General features: G+C 44.4%; 1 protein-coding gene across 1 annotated transcript in view; it reads left to right on the top strand.

The window, feature by feature from the left end:
• The window catches only part of hmga2 (high mobility group AT-hook 2), an 87826-nt gene that overhangs the window by 25840 nt on the left and 48029 nt on the right, over positions 1–13957 (top strand). The window contains exon 3 of the mRNA XM_045700163.1: positions 1074–1124. Within this exon, the coding sequence (XP_045556119.1) occupies positions 1074–1124 (51 nt within the window). The remainder of the gene's footprint in view (positions 1–1073; positions 1125–13957) is intronic.

Below are 13957 nucleotides of genomic sequence, written 5' to 3'. Positions count from 1 at the left end.
AAGAGTCTTTTTTCTAACAGTGTATAACTGATTGTAAGTAGCTCTGGATAAGAGTCTTTTTTCTAACAGTGTATCACTGATTGTAAGTAGCTCTGGATAAGAGTCTTTTTTCTAACAGTGTATCACTGATTGTAAGTAGCTCTGGATAAGAGTCTTTTTTCTAACAGTGTATCACTGATTGTAAGTAGCTATGGATAAGAGTCTTTTTTCTAACAGTGTATCACTGATTGTAAGTAGCTCTGGATAAGAGTATTTTTTCTAACAGTGTATCACTGATTGTAAGTAGCTCTGGATAAGAGCCTTTTTTCTAACAGTGTATCACTGATTGTAAGTAGCTCTGGATAAGAGCCTTTTTTCTAACAGTGTATCACTGATTGTAAGTAGCTCTGGATAAGAGCCTTTTTTGTAACAGTGTATCACTGATTGTAAGTAGCTCTGGATAAGAGTCTTTTTTCTAACAGTGTATCACTGATTGTAAGTAGCTCTGGATAAGAGTCTTTTTTCTAACAGTGTATCACTGATTGTAAGTAGCTCTGGATAAGAGTCTTTTTTCTAACAGTGTATCACTGATTGTAAGTAGCTCTGGATAAGAGCCTTTTTTCTAACAGTGTATCACTGATTGTAAGTAGCTATGGATAAGAGTCTTTTTTCTAACAGTGTATAACTGATTGTAAGTAGCTCTGGATAAGAGTCTTTTTTCTAACAGTGTATAACTGATTGTAAGTAGCTCTGGATAAGAGTATCTGATACATTTCAAAGATGTCAAATGTCATGGTAATGTATTTGTTTTATCTGTTATCCCTGCAGGGGGATAAATAAATAACAACTATCATATATGAGATATATTTCTATATATATTTCTAGATTTATTTCTTGATATGTTTCTATATATATTTCTAGATTTATTTCTATATATATATTTCTAGATGTATTTCTTGATATATTTCTAGATTTATTTCTTGATATATTTCTACATATATTTCTAGATATTTTTCTAGATTTATTTCTGATATGTTTCTAGATTTATTTTCTATATGTTGTGTCTAATGACGAGTCTTGTGTTTGCTTTGCAGAAAGCCCTGGCCTCTGGAGAGAAGAGACCTAGAGGCAGACCCAGGAAATGGGTGAGTCACCTTTGACCCCATTCCACCAAACACTGAGTGTGTGTGTGTGTGTGTGTGTGTGTGTGTGTGTGTGTGTGTGTGTGTGTGTGTGTGTGTGTGTGTGTGTGTGTGTGTGTGTGTGTGTGTGTGTGTGTGTGTGTGTGCGCGTGTGTGTGCGCGTGCGTGCATGTATGCACATCCATGCTCGTATATGGAAATCTCAACACGACACAACCAACTCCCCCACAAGGCGTTTTAAATGATTTAGATTAAAGGGTATGTTAGAGGTATCAGGGTGGATATATTTAGGTTAAAGGGTATGTTAGAGGTATCAGGGTGGATATATTTAGATTAAAGGGTATGTTAGAGGTATCAGGGTGGATATATTTAGATTAAAGGGTATGTTAGAGGTATCAGGGTGGATATATTTAGATTAAAGGGTATGTTAGAGGTATCAGGGTGGATATATTTAGATTAAAGGGTATGTTAGAGGTATCAGGGTGGATATATTTAGATTAAAGGGTATGTTAGAGGTATCAGGGTGGATATATTTAGATTAAAGGGTATGTTAGAGGTATCAGGGTGGATATATTTAGATTAAAGGGTATGTTAGAGGTATCAGGGTGGATATATTTAGATTAAAGGGTATGTTAGAGGTATCAGGGTGGATATATTTAGATTAAAGGGTATGTTAGAGGTATCAGGGTGGATATATTTAGATTAAAGGGTATGTTAGAGGTATCAGGGTGGATATATTTAGATTAAAGGGTATGTTAGAGGTATCAGGGTGGATATATTTAGATTAAAGGGTATGTTAGAGGTATCAGGGTGGATATATTTAGATTAAAGGGTATGTTAGAGGTATCAGGGTGGATATATTTAGATTAAAGGGTATGTTAGAGGTATCAGGGTGGATATATTTAGATTAAAGGGTATGTTAGAGGTATCAGGGTGGATTTATTTAGATTAAAGGGTATGTTAGAGGTATCAGGGTGGATATATTTAGATTAAAGGGTATGTTAGAGGTATCAGGGTGGATATATTTAGATTAAAGGGTATGATAGAGGTATCAGGGTGGATATATTTAGATTAAAGGGTATGTTAGAGGTATCAGGGTGGATATATTTAGATTAAAGGGTATGTTAGAGGTATCAGGGTGGATATATTTAGATTAAAGGGTATGTTAGAGGTATCAGGGTGGATATATTTAGATTAAAGGGTATGATAGAGGTATCAGGGTGGATATATTTAGATTAAAGGGTATGTTAGAGGTATCAGGGTGGATATATTTAGATTAAAGGGTATGTTAGAGGTATCAGGGTGGATATATTTAGATTAAAGGGTATGTTAGAGGTATCAGGGTGGATATATTTAGATTAAAGGGTATGTTAGAGGTATCAGGGTGGATATATTTAGATTAAAGGGTATGTTAGAGGTATCAGGGTGGATATATTTAGATTAAAGGGTATGTTAGAGGTATCAGGGTGGATATATTTAGATTAAAGGGTATGATAGAGGTATCAGGGTGGATATATTTAGATTAAAGGGTATGTTAGAGGTATCAGGGTGGATATATTTAGATTAAAGGGTATGTTAGAGGTATCAGGGTGGATATATTTAGATTAAAGGGTATGTTAGAGGTATCAGGGTGGATATATTTAGATTAAAGGGTATGTTAGAGGTATCAGGGTGGATATATTTAGATTAAAGGGTATGTTAGAGGTATCAGGGTGGATATATTTAGGTTAAAGGGTATGTTAGAGGTATCAGGGTGGATATATTTAGATTAAAGGGTATGTTAGAGGTATCAGGGTGGATATATTTAGATTAAAGGGTATGTTAGAGGTATCAGGGTGGATATATTTAGATTAAAGGGTATGATAGAGGTATCAGGGTGGATATATTTAGATTAAAGGGTATGTTAGAGGTATCAGGGTGGATATATTTAGATTAAAGGGTATGTTAGAGGTATCAGGGTGGATATATTTAGATTAAAGGGTATGTTAGAGGTATCAGGGTGGATATATTTAGATTAAAGGGTATGTTAGAGGTATCAGGGTGGATATATTTAGATTAAAGGGTATGTTAGAGGTATCAGGGTGGATATATTTAGATTAAAGGGTATGTTAGAGGTATCAGGGTGGATATATTTAGATTAAAGGGTATGTTAGAGGTATCAGGGTGGATATATTTAGATTAAAGGGTATGTTAGAGGTATCAGGGTGGATATATTTAGGTTAAAGGGTATGTTAGAGGTATCAGGGTGGATATATTTAGATTAAAGGGTATGTTAGAGGTATCAGGGTGGATATATTTAGATTAAAGGGTATGTTAGAGGTATCAGGGTGGATATATTTAGATTAAAGGGTATGTTAGAGGTATCAGGGTGGATATATTTAGATTAAAGGGTATGTTAGAGGTATCAGGGTGGATATATTTAGATTAAAGGGTATGTTAGAGGTATCAGGGTGGATATATTTAGATTAAAGGGTATGTTAGAGGTATCAGGGTGGATATATTTAGATTAAAGGGTATGTTAGAGGTATCAGGGTGGATATATTTAGATTAAAGGGTATGTTAGAGGTATCAGGGTGGATATATTTAGATTAAAGGGTATGTTAGAGGTATCAGGGTGGGTATATTTAGGTTAAAGGGTATGTTAGAGGTATCAGGGTGGATATATTTAGATTAAAGGGTATGTTAGAGGTATCAGCGTGGATATATTTGGATATATTTAGATTAAAGGGTATGATTGAGTTATCAGTGTGGATATATTTAGGTTAAAGGGTATGGTTGAGGTATCAGTGTGGATAGAGATGTCAGGCTAAGATGTAGAGAGAGGGCCTGAGTGAAGGAGAGCGACGGAAGCTTTCTGAACACTCGGCTCTGCGTCCCAAATGTTACCCTGTTACCTTCATAGTGCGCGACTCTTGACCAGAGCCCTGTGTGGAATAGGGTGTCATTTGGGATACATCCCTTCTATCAGCTGCTGTGGTCGGGCTGGATACCTGCCTGCCTTCCTGCCTGTAGTCCCCGTCAGAGCAGCTAGCCACTAAATCAGTTGGTCAACTCCCCGCTCCAGGCTGTCACTGAACCCTTGGACTGAACTGATAAAGCAGATAGAGGTATTGCTAGATTTCCTTTGTACTGGGGCCTGCAAGGGCCAGGTACACACACACCTACGCACTTACACACCTACAGTACGCACACACACACACACACACACCTACGCACTTACGCACCTACAGTACGCACACACACACACACACACACACACACACACACCTACGCACTTACGCACCTACAGTACGCACAAACACAGACTCACACACACACACACACACACACACACACACACACACACACACACACACACACACACACACACACACACCCAGGTCCAGGTACACCCACCCACCCCAGTGAGGTCCAGGTACACCTACCTACCTCATCCACCCACACGTTGGCCGTGATGGTACTGAAACAACGTCAGTCAGGATCTCTGGCACAACTACAGTCAGAAGCACATTATCCCGGCTGTGGCTCAAATGGCACCCTATTCCCTATATGACCATAGGGCCCTGGTCAACAGTAGGGGCCTATTCCCTGTATGACTATAGGGCCCTGGTCAACAGTAGGGCCCTACATAGGAATTAGCATGCCATTGGGGAAGCGCTTGTGTTTTTCAGAGCAGATTGTGTACTCTGGTTGGTTATGTCATGGTTTGACATGGACTTGACTTAGAAACACACAGCAGAAGTTAAAGGGGTGACTTGGGTTCAGGGAGAGGAGAGGAGAGGAGAGGAGAGGAGAGGAGAGGAGAGGAGAGGAGAGGAGAGGAGAGGAGAGGAGAGGAGAGGAGAGGAGAGGAGAGGGGGACTTGGATTCAGGAAGACATGACTCACTACAGCAGTCAGTATATGAAGGAAGGCCACCACATAAAAAGACCCAACACATCCTTTCACTGTAAATCCTGAATGAACCAGAGAATAATGTACTAAACTGACTTAGTGAATGAACCAGAGAATAATGTATTAAACTGACTTAGTGAATGAACCAGAGAATAATGTATTAAACTGACTTAGTGAATGAACCAGAGAATAATGTACTAAACTGACTTAGTGAATGAACCAGAGAATAATGTACTAAACTGACTTAGTGAATGAACCAGAGAATAATGTACTAAACTGACTTAGTGAATGAACCAGAGAATAATGTATTAAACTGACTTAGTGAATGAACCAGAGAATAATGTACTAAACTGACTTAGTGAATGAACCAGAGAATAATGTACTAAACTGACTTAGTGAATGAACCAGAGAATAATGTACTAAACTGACTTAGTGAATGAACCAGAGAATAATGTACTAAACTGACTTAGTGAATGAACCAGAGAATAATGTATTAAACTGACTTAGTGAATGAACCAGAGAATAATGTACTAAACTGACTTAGTGAATGAACCAGAGAATAATGTACTAAACTGACTTAGTGAATGAACCAGAGAATAATGTACTAAACTGACGTAGTGAATGAACCAGAGAATAATGTACTAAACTGACTTAGTGAATGAACCAGAGAATAATGTACTAAACTGACTTAGTGAATGAACCAGAGAATAATGTACTAAACTGACTTAGTGAATGAACCAGAGAATAATGTACTAAACTGACTTAGTGAATGAACCAGAGAATAATGTACTAAACTGACTTAGTGAATGAACCAGAGAATAATGCACTAAACTGACTTAGTGAATGAACCAGAGAATAATGTACTAAACTGACTTAGTGAAAGAACCAGGGAAGGGAGAGAGGGGGAAGGGAGAGAGAGAGCGATATAGAGAGGAGGTAGGATGTGGAGAGAAAGAGGGAGGGAGAGAGAGAGGGGGGGTGAGGTGTGGAGAGAGAGAGAGAAAGAAATATGGAAGGGAGAGAGAGAGGAGGTGGGAGGTGTGGAGAGAGAGACTGCTTGGGAAGCCATCTCTAAAAAGACCTGCCTGTGCTCTGAGTAGCCCTGTGTAGCTCTGTGTAGCCCTGTATAGCTCTGTGTAGCTCTGTGTAGCCCTGTATAGCTCTGTGTAGCCCTGTATAGCTCTGTGTAGCCATGTGTAGCCCTGTGTAGCTCTATGTAGCCCTGTGTAGCCCTGTGTAGCTCTGTGTAGCCCTGTGTAGCTCTATGTAGCCCTGTGTAGCCCTGTGTAGCTTTATGTAGCTCTGTGTAGCCCTATGTAGCTCTGTGTAGCTCCGTGTAGTAGAGAACGACCGATAATCGTCCAAGCCGATATATCGGGCCAGTATTGACCTTTTCTAGTCTGTGGGCTGTCGGCCCTTCTCTGTTTATGTCCCTCTACATAGCAAAGCTGCTGCTATGCCAGCCACCACTCACCACCTGAGCCACAAGCACTGCACTGCCCAGGAATGTCCAGCTGGGAAAATCAGCAGCAGCAAGCTAGCTAATTCTCCAACAGAAAGATGAAGTATTGAGAAATGGATGAATTGACGCAGTGACCAAAATCAAACTACTTTTGCAAATAATAGTTTAATTAATTCACTAATAATAAGGCTTGTGACGATGTGCCCGGAGATGCATGGAATAAGCAAGCTAGTTAAGCAGATAGCTATGTGACCTGTTAGCAAAGATTACGATAACTTACCCTTTCATATGTGGTGTTAGCTAGCTAGCTATATTAGCTACTATGCTAGCTAGCTGGCTAGATAAACATGGTGTTAAGATATCAGATAGGAGCTAATAGCCAACGTAGTTAGCTAACGTTACCTGGTTATCATTTTGAACATGCACCATGTTCAGCAATACTATATGATATGAGCGATGGAGACAGATGTGAGGAGATGTGAAAGGGAGCGTAGTTAAAGCCTTGCTCTATCCAATCGTAGCAGTAGGATGAAGTCAGTTATTAGTTATTAGGCTATTATTAGTTATTAGGCTATTATTAGTTATTAGGCTATTAGAGTTATTAGGCTATTAGAGTTATTAGGCTATTATTAGTTATTAGGCTATTAGAGTTATTAGTTAATAGGCTATTAGTTATTAGGCTATTATTAGTTATTAGGCTATTAGTTATTAGTTATTCGGCTGTTATTAGTTATTATGCTATTATTAGCTATTAGTTATTGGGCTATTATTAGTTATTATGCTATTATTAGTTATTAGTTATTAGGCTATTATTAGATATATTATTAGATATATTATTAGGCTATTAGATTTATTAGGCTATTATTAGTTATTAGGCTATTATTAGTTATTAGGCTATATTAGTTATTAGGCTATTACATTTATTAGGATATTATTCGTTATTAGGCTATTACATTTATTAGGTTATTATTAGTTATTATTTATTAGGCTATTATTAGTTATTCGGCTATTATTCGTTATTATGCTATTATTAGTTATTAGGCTATTATTAGTTATTAGGCTATTATAGCTATTAGAGTTATTAGGCTATTAGAGTTATTAGGCTATTAGAGTTATTAGGCTATTAGAGTTATTAGGCTATTACATTTATTAGGCTAGTATTAGTTATTAGGCTAGTATTAGTTATTAGGCTATTAGATTTATTAGGCTAGTATTAGTTATTGGGCTATTATTAGTTATTGGGCTAGTATTAGTTATTAGGCTAGTATTAGTTATTAGGCTATTATTAGTTATTGGGTTATTAGGTATTGGGCTATTATTAGTTATTGGGCTAGTATTAGTTATTAGGCTATTAGATTTATTAGGCTATTATTAGTTATTGGGTTATTAGAGTTATTGGTTATTAGGCTGTTATTAGTTATTAGGCTATTATTAGTTATTAGGCTATTAGTTGGACTGGGCGATATGACCAAAATTTCATATCACAATATTTGAAAACATTTTGATGGTATATACAGTATTTGACAGAATTGAGTGTTTTTGAATAATACAGGTTTTAAATGTGCTTTATGAGTTGACCCTCGGGTGGCATCACATACATTCTGGGATTTCAATGGTTCTTTCTCCATTCTGGTTGTTTTCTACTATTATGGGCCCAGGTCAACAGTAGTGCACTACATGGGGAATAGAGGGACATTTGGAAAGCAGCCTTAGTTAGGACAGACATGAGGCTCTGCTGCTGACTCCTAACCCAGTTGGCGTGGCTGGCAGCTAGCTAGTCAACATCTCCTGGGACACTCCTCTCCTCCTCCCTCCTCTCCTCTCCTCCTGATAAGAACACGTCTGAGACCTTGGGAAGTCCAGAGGGAGAAGCATGTTGACAAAACAGGGAGAGAGATATGCTTTCCTCTCCACCTCTCCTCCCCTGGCCTCTCCTCTACCTCTCTTACTCTCCTCCCCTGGCCTCTCCTCTACCTCTCCACCTCTCCTCCCCCTGGCCTCTCCTCTGCCTCTCTTACTCTCCTCCCCTGGCCTCTCCTCTGCCTCTCTTCCTCTCCTCCCCTGGCCTCTCCTCTACCTCTCTTACTCTCCTCCCCTGGCCTCTCCTCTGCCTCTCTTACTCTCCTCCCCTGGCCTCTCCTCTACCTCTCTCTCCTCTCCTCCCCTGGCCTCTCCTCTACCTCTCCACCTCTCCTCCCCTGGCCTCTCCTCTACCTCTCTACCTCTCCTCCCCTGGCCTCTCCTCTACCTCTCCACCTCTCCTCCCCTGGCCTCTCCTCTATCTCTCCACCTCTCCTCCCCTGGCCTCTCCTCTACCACTCTTCCTCTCCTCCCCTGGCCTCTTCTACACCTCTCCTACCCTGCCCTCTCCTCTACCTCTCTTCCTCTCCTACCCTGGCCACTCCTCTACCTCTCTTCCTCTCCTCCCCTGGCCTCTTCTCCCCCTCTCCTACCCTGCCCTCTCCTTTACCTCTCCTCCTCTCCCCCCTTCCCTCTCCTTCTACTCCCTTGCCCTCTCCTCTACCTCCTCACCTCTCCTCTACCTCTACTCCCCTGCCCTCTCCTCTACCTCCTCTCCTCACCTTCCCTCTCCCTCTCCTCCCCTGCCCTCTACTCTCTCCTCCTCTCCCCTCCCCTCTTCTCCTCTACCACTCTTCCCCTGTCCTCCCCTCCCCTCCCCTCCCTCTCCTCCCTCTCCTCCCCCTCCCCCTCCCTCTCCTCCCCTGCCCTCTCCTTTACCTCTCCTCCTCTCCCCCCCCTTCCCTCTCCTTCTACTCCCCTTGCCCTCTCCTCTACCTCCTCACCTCTCTCTCCTCTACCTCTACTCCCCTGCCCTCTCCCTCTCCCCTCCTCTCCTCCCCTGCCCTCTCCTCTCTCCTCCCCTGCCCTCTCCTCTCTCCTCCCCTGCCCTCTCCTCTCTCCTCCCCTGCCCTCTCTCCTCCCCTGCCCTCTCCCTCTCCTCTCTCCTCCCCTGCCCTCTCCTCTCTCCTCCCCTGCCCTCTCCTCTCTCCACCCCTGCTCTCTCCTCTCTCCTCCCCTGCCCCTCTCCTCTCCTCTCTCCTCCCCTGCCCTCTCCTCTCTCCTCCCCTGCCCTCTCCTCTCTCCTCCCCTGCTCTCTCCTCTCCTCTCTCCTCCCCTGCCCTCTCCTCTCTCCTCTCTCCTCCCCTGCCCTCTCCTCCTCTAATCCCCCTGCCCTCTCCTCCCCTGCCCTCTCCTCTCTCCTCCCCTGCCCTCTCCTCCTCTCCTCCCCTGCCCTCTCCTCTCTCCTCCCCTGCCCTCTCCTCTCTCCTCCTCTACCTCTCCTCTCTCCTCCCCCTGCCCTCTCCTCTCTCCTCCCCTGCCCTCTCCTCTCTCCTCCCCTGCCCTCTCTCCTCTCTCCTCCCCTGCTCCCCTGCTCTCTCCACCTCTCCTCCCCTGCCCTCTCCTCCTCTCCTCCCCTGCCCTCTCCTCTCCTCTCTCCTCCCCTGCTCTCTCCTCTCCTCCCCTGCCCTCTCCTCTCTCCTCCCCTGCTCTCTCCTCTCTCCACCCCTGCCCTCTCCTCTCTCCTCCCCTGCTCTCTCCTCTCTCCTCCTCTACCTCTCCTCCTCTTCTATTCTGTTGTTGTGTTCTGGAGTGGGTGTCTGTTAACTGTAGGTTGTGTACTTCTTCACCATTTTCCCCAGGGGAGAAATACCTGATGGAGAGAAAACAGCTGCTGCACTTTGTCTGTTATCAAGGTCATCCTCCATTCCTGCTCTTCCTCTCTTCTTCTGTTTACCCGTTTCTCTTGTCTCTGCTGTTGTCCATCAGATCTGGGAGGTTGGGACAGCAGTTCAGTCTCTGCTGTTGTCCATCAGATCTGGGAGGTTGGGACAGCAGTTCAGTCTCTGCTGTTGTCCATCAGATCTGGGAGGTTGGGACAGCAGTTCAGTCTCTGCTGTTGTCCATCAGATCTGGGAGGTTGGGACAGCAGTTCAGTCTCTGCTGTTGTCCATCAGATCTGGGAGGTTGGGACAGCAGTTCAGTCTCTGCTGTTGTCCATCAGATCTGGGAGGTTGGGACAGCAGTTCAGTCTCTGCTGTTGTCCATCAGATCTGGGAGGTTGGGACAGCAGTTCAGTCTCTGCTGTTGTCCATCATATATGGGAGGTTGGGACAGCAGTTCAGTCTCTGCTGTTGTCCATCAGATCTGGGAGGTTGGGACAGCAGTTCAGTGCTGCAATACGTTGGGACTGTTTCATTGTAACCATTTGCATGGAGACATATAAATATACAGCTCACAGCTGTTGCATGCAAATACTTCTGGGGTTTGTTTCCATGGCGAGGGTTAGCAGTACTTCTGGGGTTTGTTTCCATGGCGAGGGTTAGCAGTACTTCTGGGGTTTGTTTCCATGGCGAGGGTTAGCAGTACTTCTGGGGTTTGTTTCCATGGCGAGGGTTAGCAGTACTTCTGGGGTTTGTTTCCATGGCGAGGGTTAGCAGTACTTCTGGGGTTTGTTTCCATGGCGCGGGTTAGCAGTACTTCTGGGGTTTGTTTCCATGGCGAGGGTTAGCAGTACTTCTGGGGTTTGTTTCCATGGCGAGGGTTAGCAGTACTTCTGGGGTTTGTTTCCATGGCGAGGGTTAGCAGTACTTCTGGGGTTTGTTTCCATGGCGAGGTTAGCAGTACTTCTGGGGTTTGTTTCCATGGCGAGGGTTAGCAGTACTTCTGGGGTTTGTTTCCATGGCGAGGGTTAGCAGTACTTCTGGGGTTTGTTTCCATGGCGCGGGTTAGCAGTACTTCTGGGGTTTGTTTCCATGGCGAGGGTTAGCAGTACTTCTGGGGTTTGTTTCCATGGCGAGGGTTAGCAGTACTTCTGGGGTTTGTTTCCATGGCGAGGGTTAGCAGTACTTCTGGGGTTTGTTTCCATGGCGAGGTTAGCAGTACTTCTGGGGTTTGTTTCCATGGCGCGGGTTAGCAGTACTTCTGGGGTTTGTTTCCATGGCGAGGGTTAGCAGTACTTCTGGGGTTTGTTTCCATGGCGCGGGTTAGCAGTACTTCCATTCCCCTCTCCTCAGGGTGTGTTTGTCATCCAGCTGACAGGAACTGCCAAGGTCAGTCTGAACAGATCTGATCCAGGGCTTCATTCCCCATCCTGCACCTACTCACTGTTTGGCTGCTCCCCTCCCCCCTCACACCATACACCCTCCACACCACACACACACACTCCCCTCATCTCATGTCTCCCCTCCCAGGGCAGGTGGTAAGACAGACAGACAGACAGACAGACAGACAGACAGACAGACAGACAGACAGACAGACAGACAGACAGACAGACAGACAGACAGACAGACAGACAGGTGGTCAGATAGATACAGACAGACAGGTGGTCAGATAGATACAGACAGACAGGTGGTCAGATAAATACAGACAAACAGGTGGTAAGATAGATACAGACAGACAGGTGGTAAGATAGACAGACACAGACAAACAGGTGGTAAGATAGACAGACACAGACAAACAGGTGGTAAGATAGATACAGACAGACAGGTGGTCAGATAGATAGACAGACAGACAGACAGACAGACAGACAGACAGACAGACAGACAGACAGACAGACAGACAGACAGACAGACAGACAGACAGACAGACAGACAGACAGGTGATCAGTTAGACAAATACAGACAGGCAGGTGGTCAGACAGATACAGACAGACAGACAGGTGGTCAGATACACAGATACAGACAGACAGGTGGTCAGATACAGACAGACAGGCAGGTGGTCAGATACACAGACACACAGGTGGTAAGATAGATACAGACAGACAGGTAGTCAGATAGACAGATACAGACAGACAGACAGACAGACAGACAGACAGACAGACAGACAGACAGACAGACAGACAGACAGACAGACAGGTGATCAGTTAGACAAATACAGACAGACAGACAGACAGACAGACAGACAGACAGACAGACAGACAGACAGACAGACAGACAGACAGACAGGCAGGTGGTCAGACAGATACAGACAGACAGGCAGGTGGTCAGATACACAGATACAGACAGACAGGTGGTCAGATACAGACAGACAGACAGACAGGTGGTCAGATAGACAGATACAGACAGACAGGTGGTCAGATACACAGATACAGACAGACAGGCAGGTGTTCAGAGACAGACAGACAGACAGACAGACAGACAGACAGACAGACAGACAGACAGACAGACAGACAGGTGGTCAGATAGACAGACAGACAGGCAGGTGGTCAGATAGACAGACAGACAGACAGACAGACAGACAGACAGACAGACAGACAGACAGACAGACAGACAGACAGACAGGCAGATAGACAGGCAGGTGGTCAGATACACAGATACAGACAGACAGGCAGGTGTTCAGAGACAGATACAGACAGACAGACAGACGTTCAGAGACAGACAGACAGACAGACAGACAGACAGACAGACAGACAGACAGACAGACAGACAGACAGACAGACAGACAGACAGACAGACAGGTGGTCAGATAGACAGATACAGACACAGGTGGTCAGATAGACAGATACATACAGGCAGACAGGTGGTCAGATAGACAGATACACACAGGCAGACAGGTGGTCAGATAGACAGATTCAGGTGGTCAGATAGACAGATACAGACAGACAAACAGGTGATCAGACAGACAGATACAGACAGACAGGTGGTCAGACAGACGGATGCAGACAGACAGACAGGTGGTCAGACAGACAGACAAGTGATCAGATAGACAGATACAGACAGACAGACAGACAGGTCGTCAGACAGACAGACAAGTAATCAGATAGACAGACAGGCAGACAGACAGGTGATCAGATAGACAGATACAGACAGACAGACAGACAGACAGACAGACAGACAGACAGACAGACAGGTGATCAGACAGACAGACAGGTGATCAGACAGACAGACAGGTGATCAGATAGACAGATACAGGCAGGCAGACAGACAGACAGACAGACAGACAGACAGACAGACAGACAGATACAGACAGACAGACAGACAGACAGACAGACAGACAGACAGACAGGTGATCAGACAGACAGACAGACAGACAGACAGACAGACAGACAGACAGACAGGTGATCAGACAGACAGACAGGTGATCAGACAGACAGACAGACAGGTGATCAGATAGACAGATACAGGCAGGCAGGCAGGCAGGCAGGCAGACAGACAGACAGACAGACAGACAGACAGACAGACAGACAGACAGACAGACAGACAGACCCTGCCAAGCAGACCAGTTTTCCAGTGGGTTATAAAGGGAGATCCAGCCAGCCAGCATTAATCAGATGTTCTGTACAGTTCCCCTTGTAGCCTGCTAACTGGCTGATGGCCACTGCTTTTATGTGTTTGGTTCCTCTACAAGCAAGGCAGGTCAGACCACATTGCTGGAGAGAGTTCTCCCCGTGTGTGTGTGTGTGTGTGTGTGTGTGTGTGTGTGTGTGTGTGTGTGTGTGTGTGTGTGTGTGTGTGTGTGTG

The sequence above is a fragment of the Salmo salar genome, chromosome ssa17, assembly GCF_905237065.1.
Source record: "Salmo salar chromosome ssa17, Ssal_v3.1, whole genome shotgun sequence".
Classification (NCBI taxonomy): domain Eukaryota; kingdom Metazoa; phylum Chordata; class Actinopteri; order Salmoniformes; family Salmonidae; genus Salmo; species Salmo salar.
The sequence above is the reverse complement of the archived record's forward strand: the minus strand, read 5'-3'. Positions and strand labels throughout refer to the sequence as shown.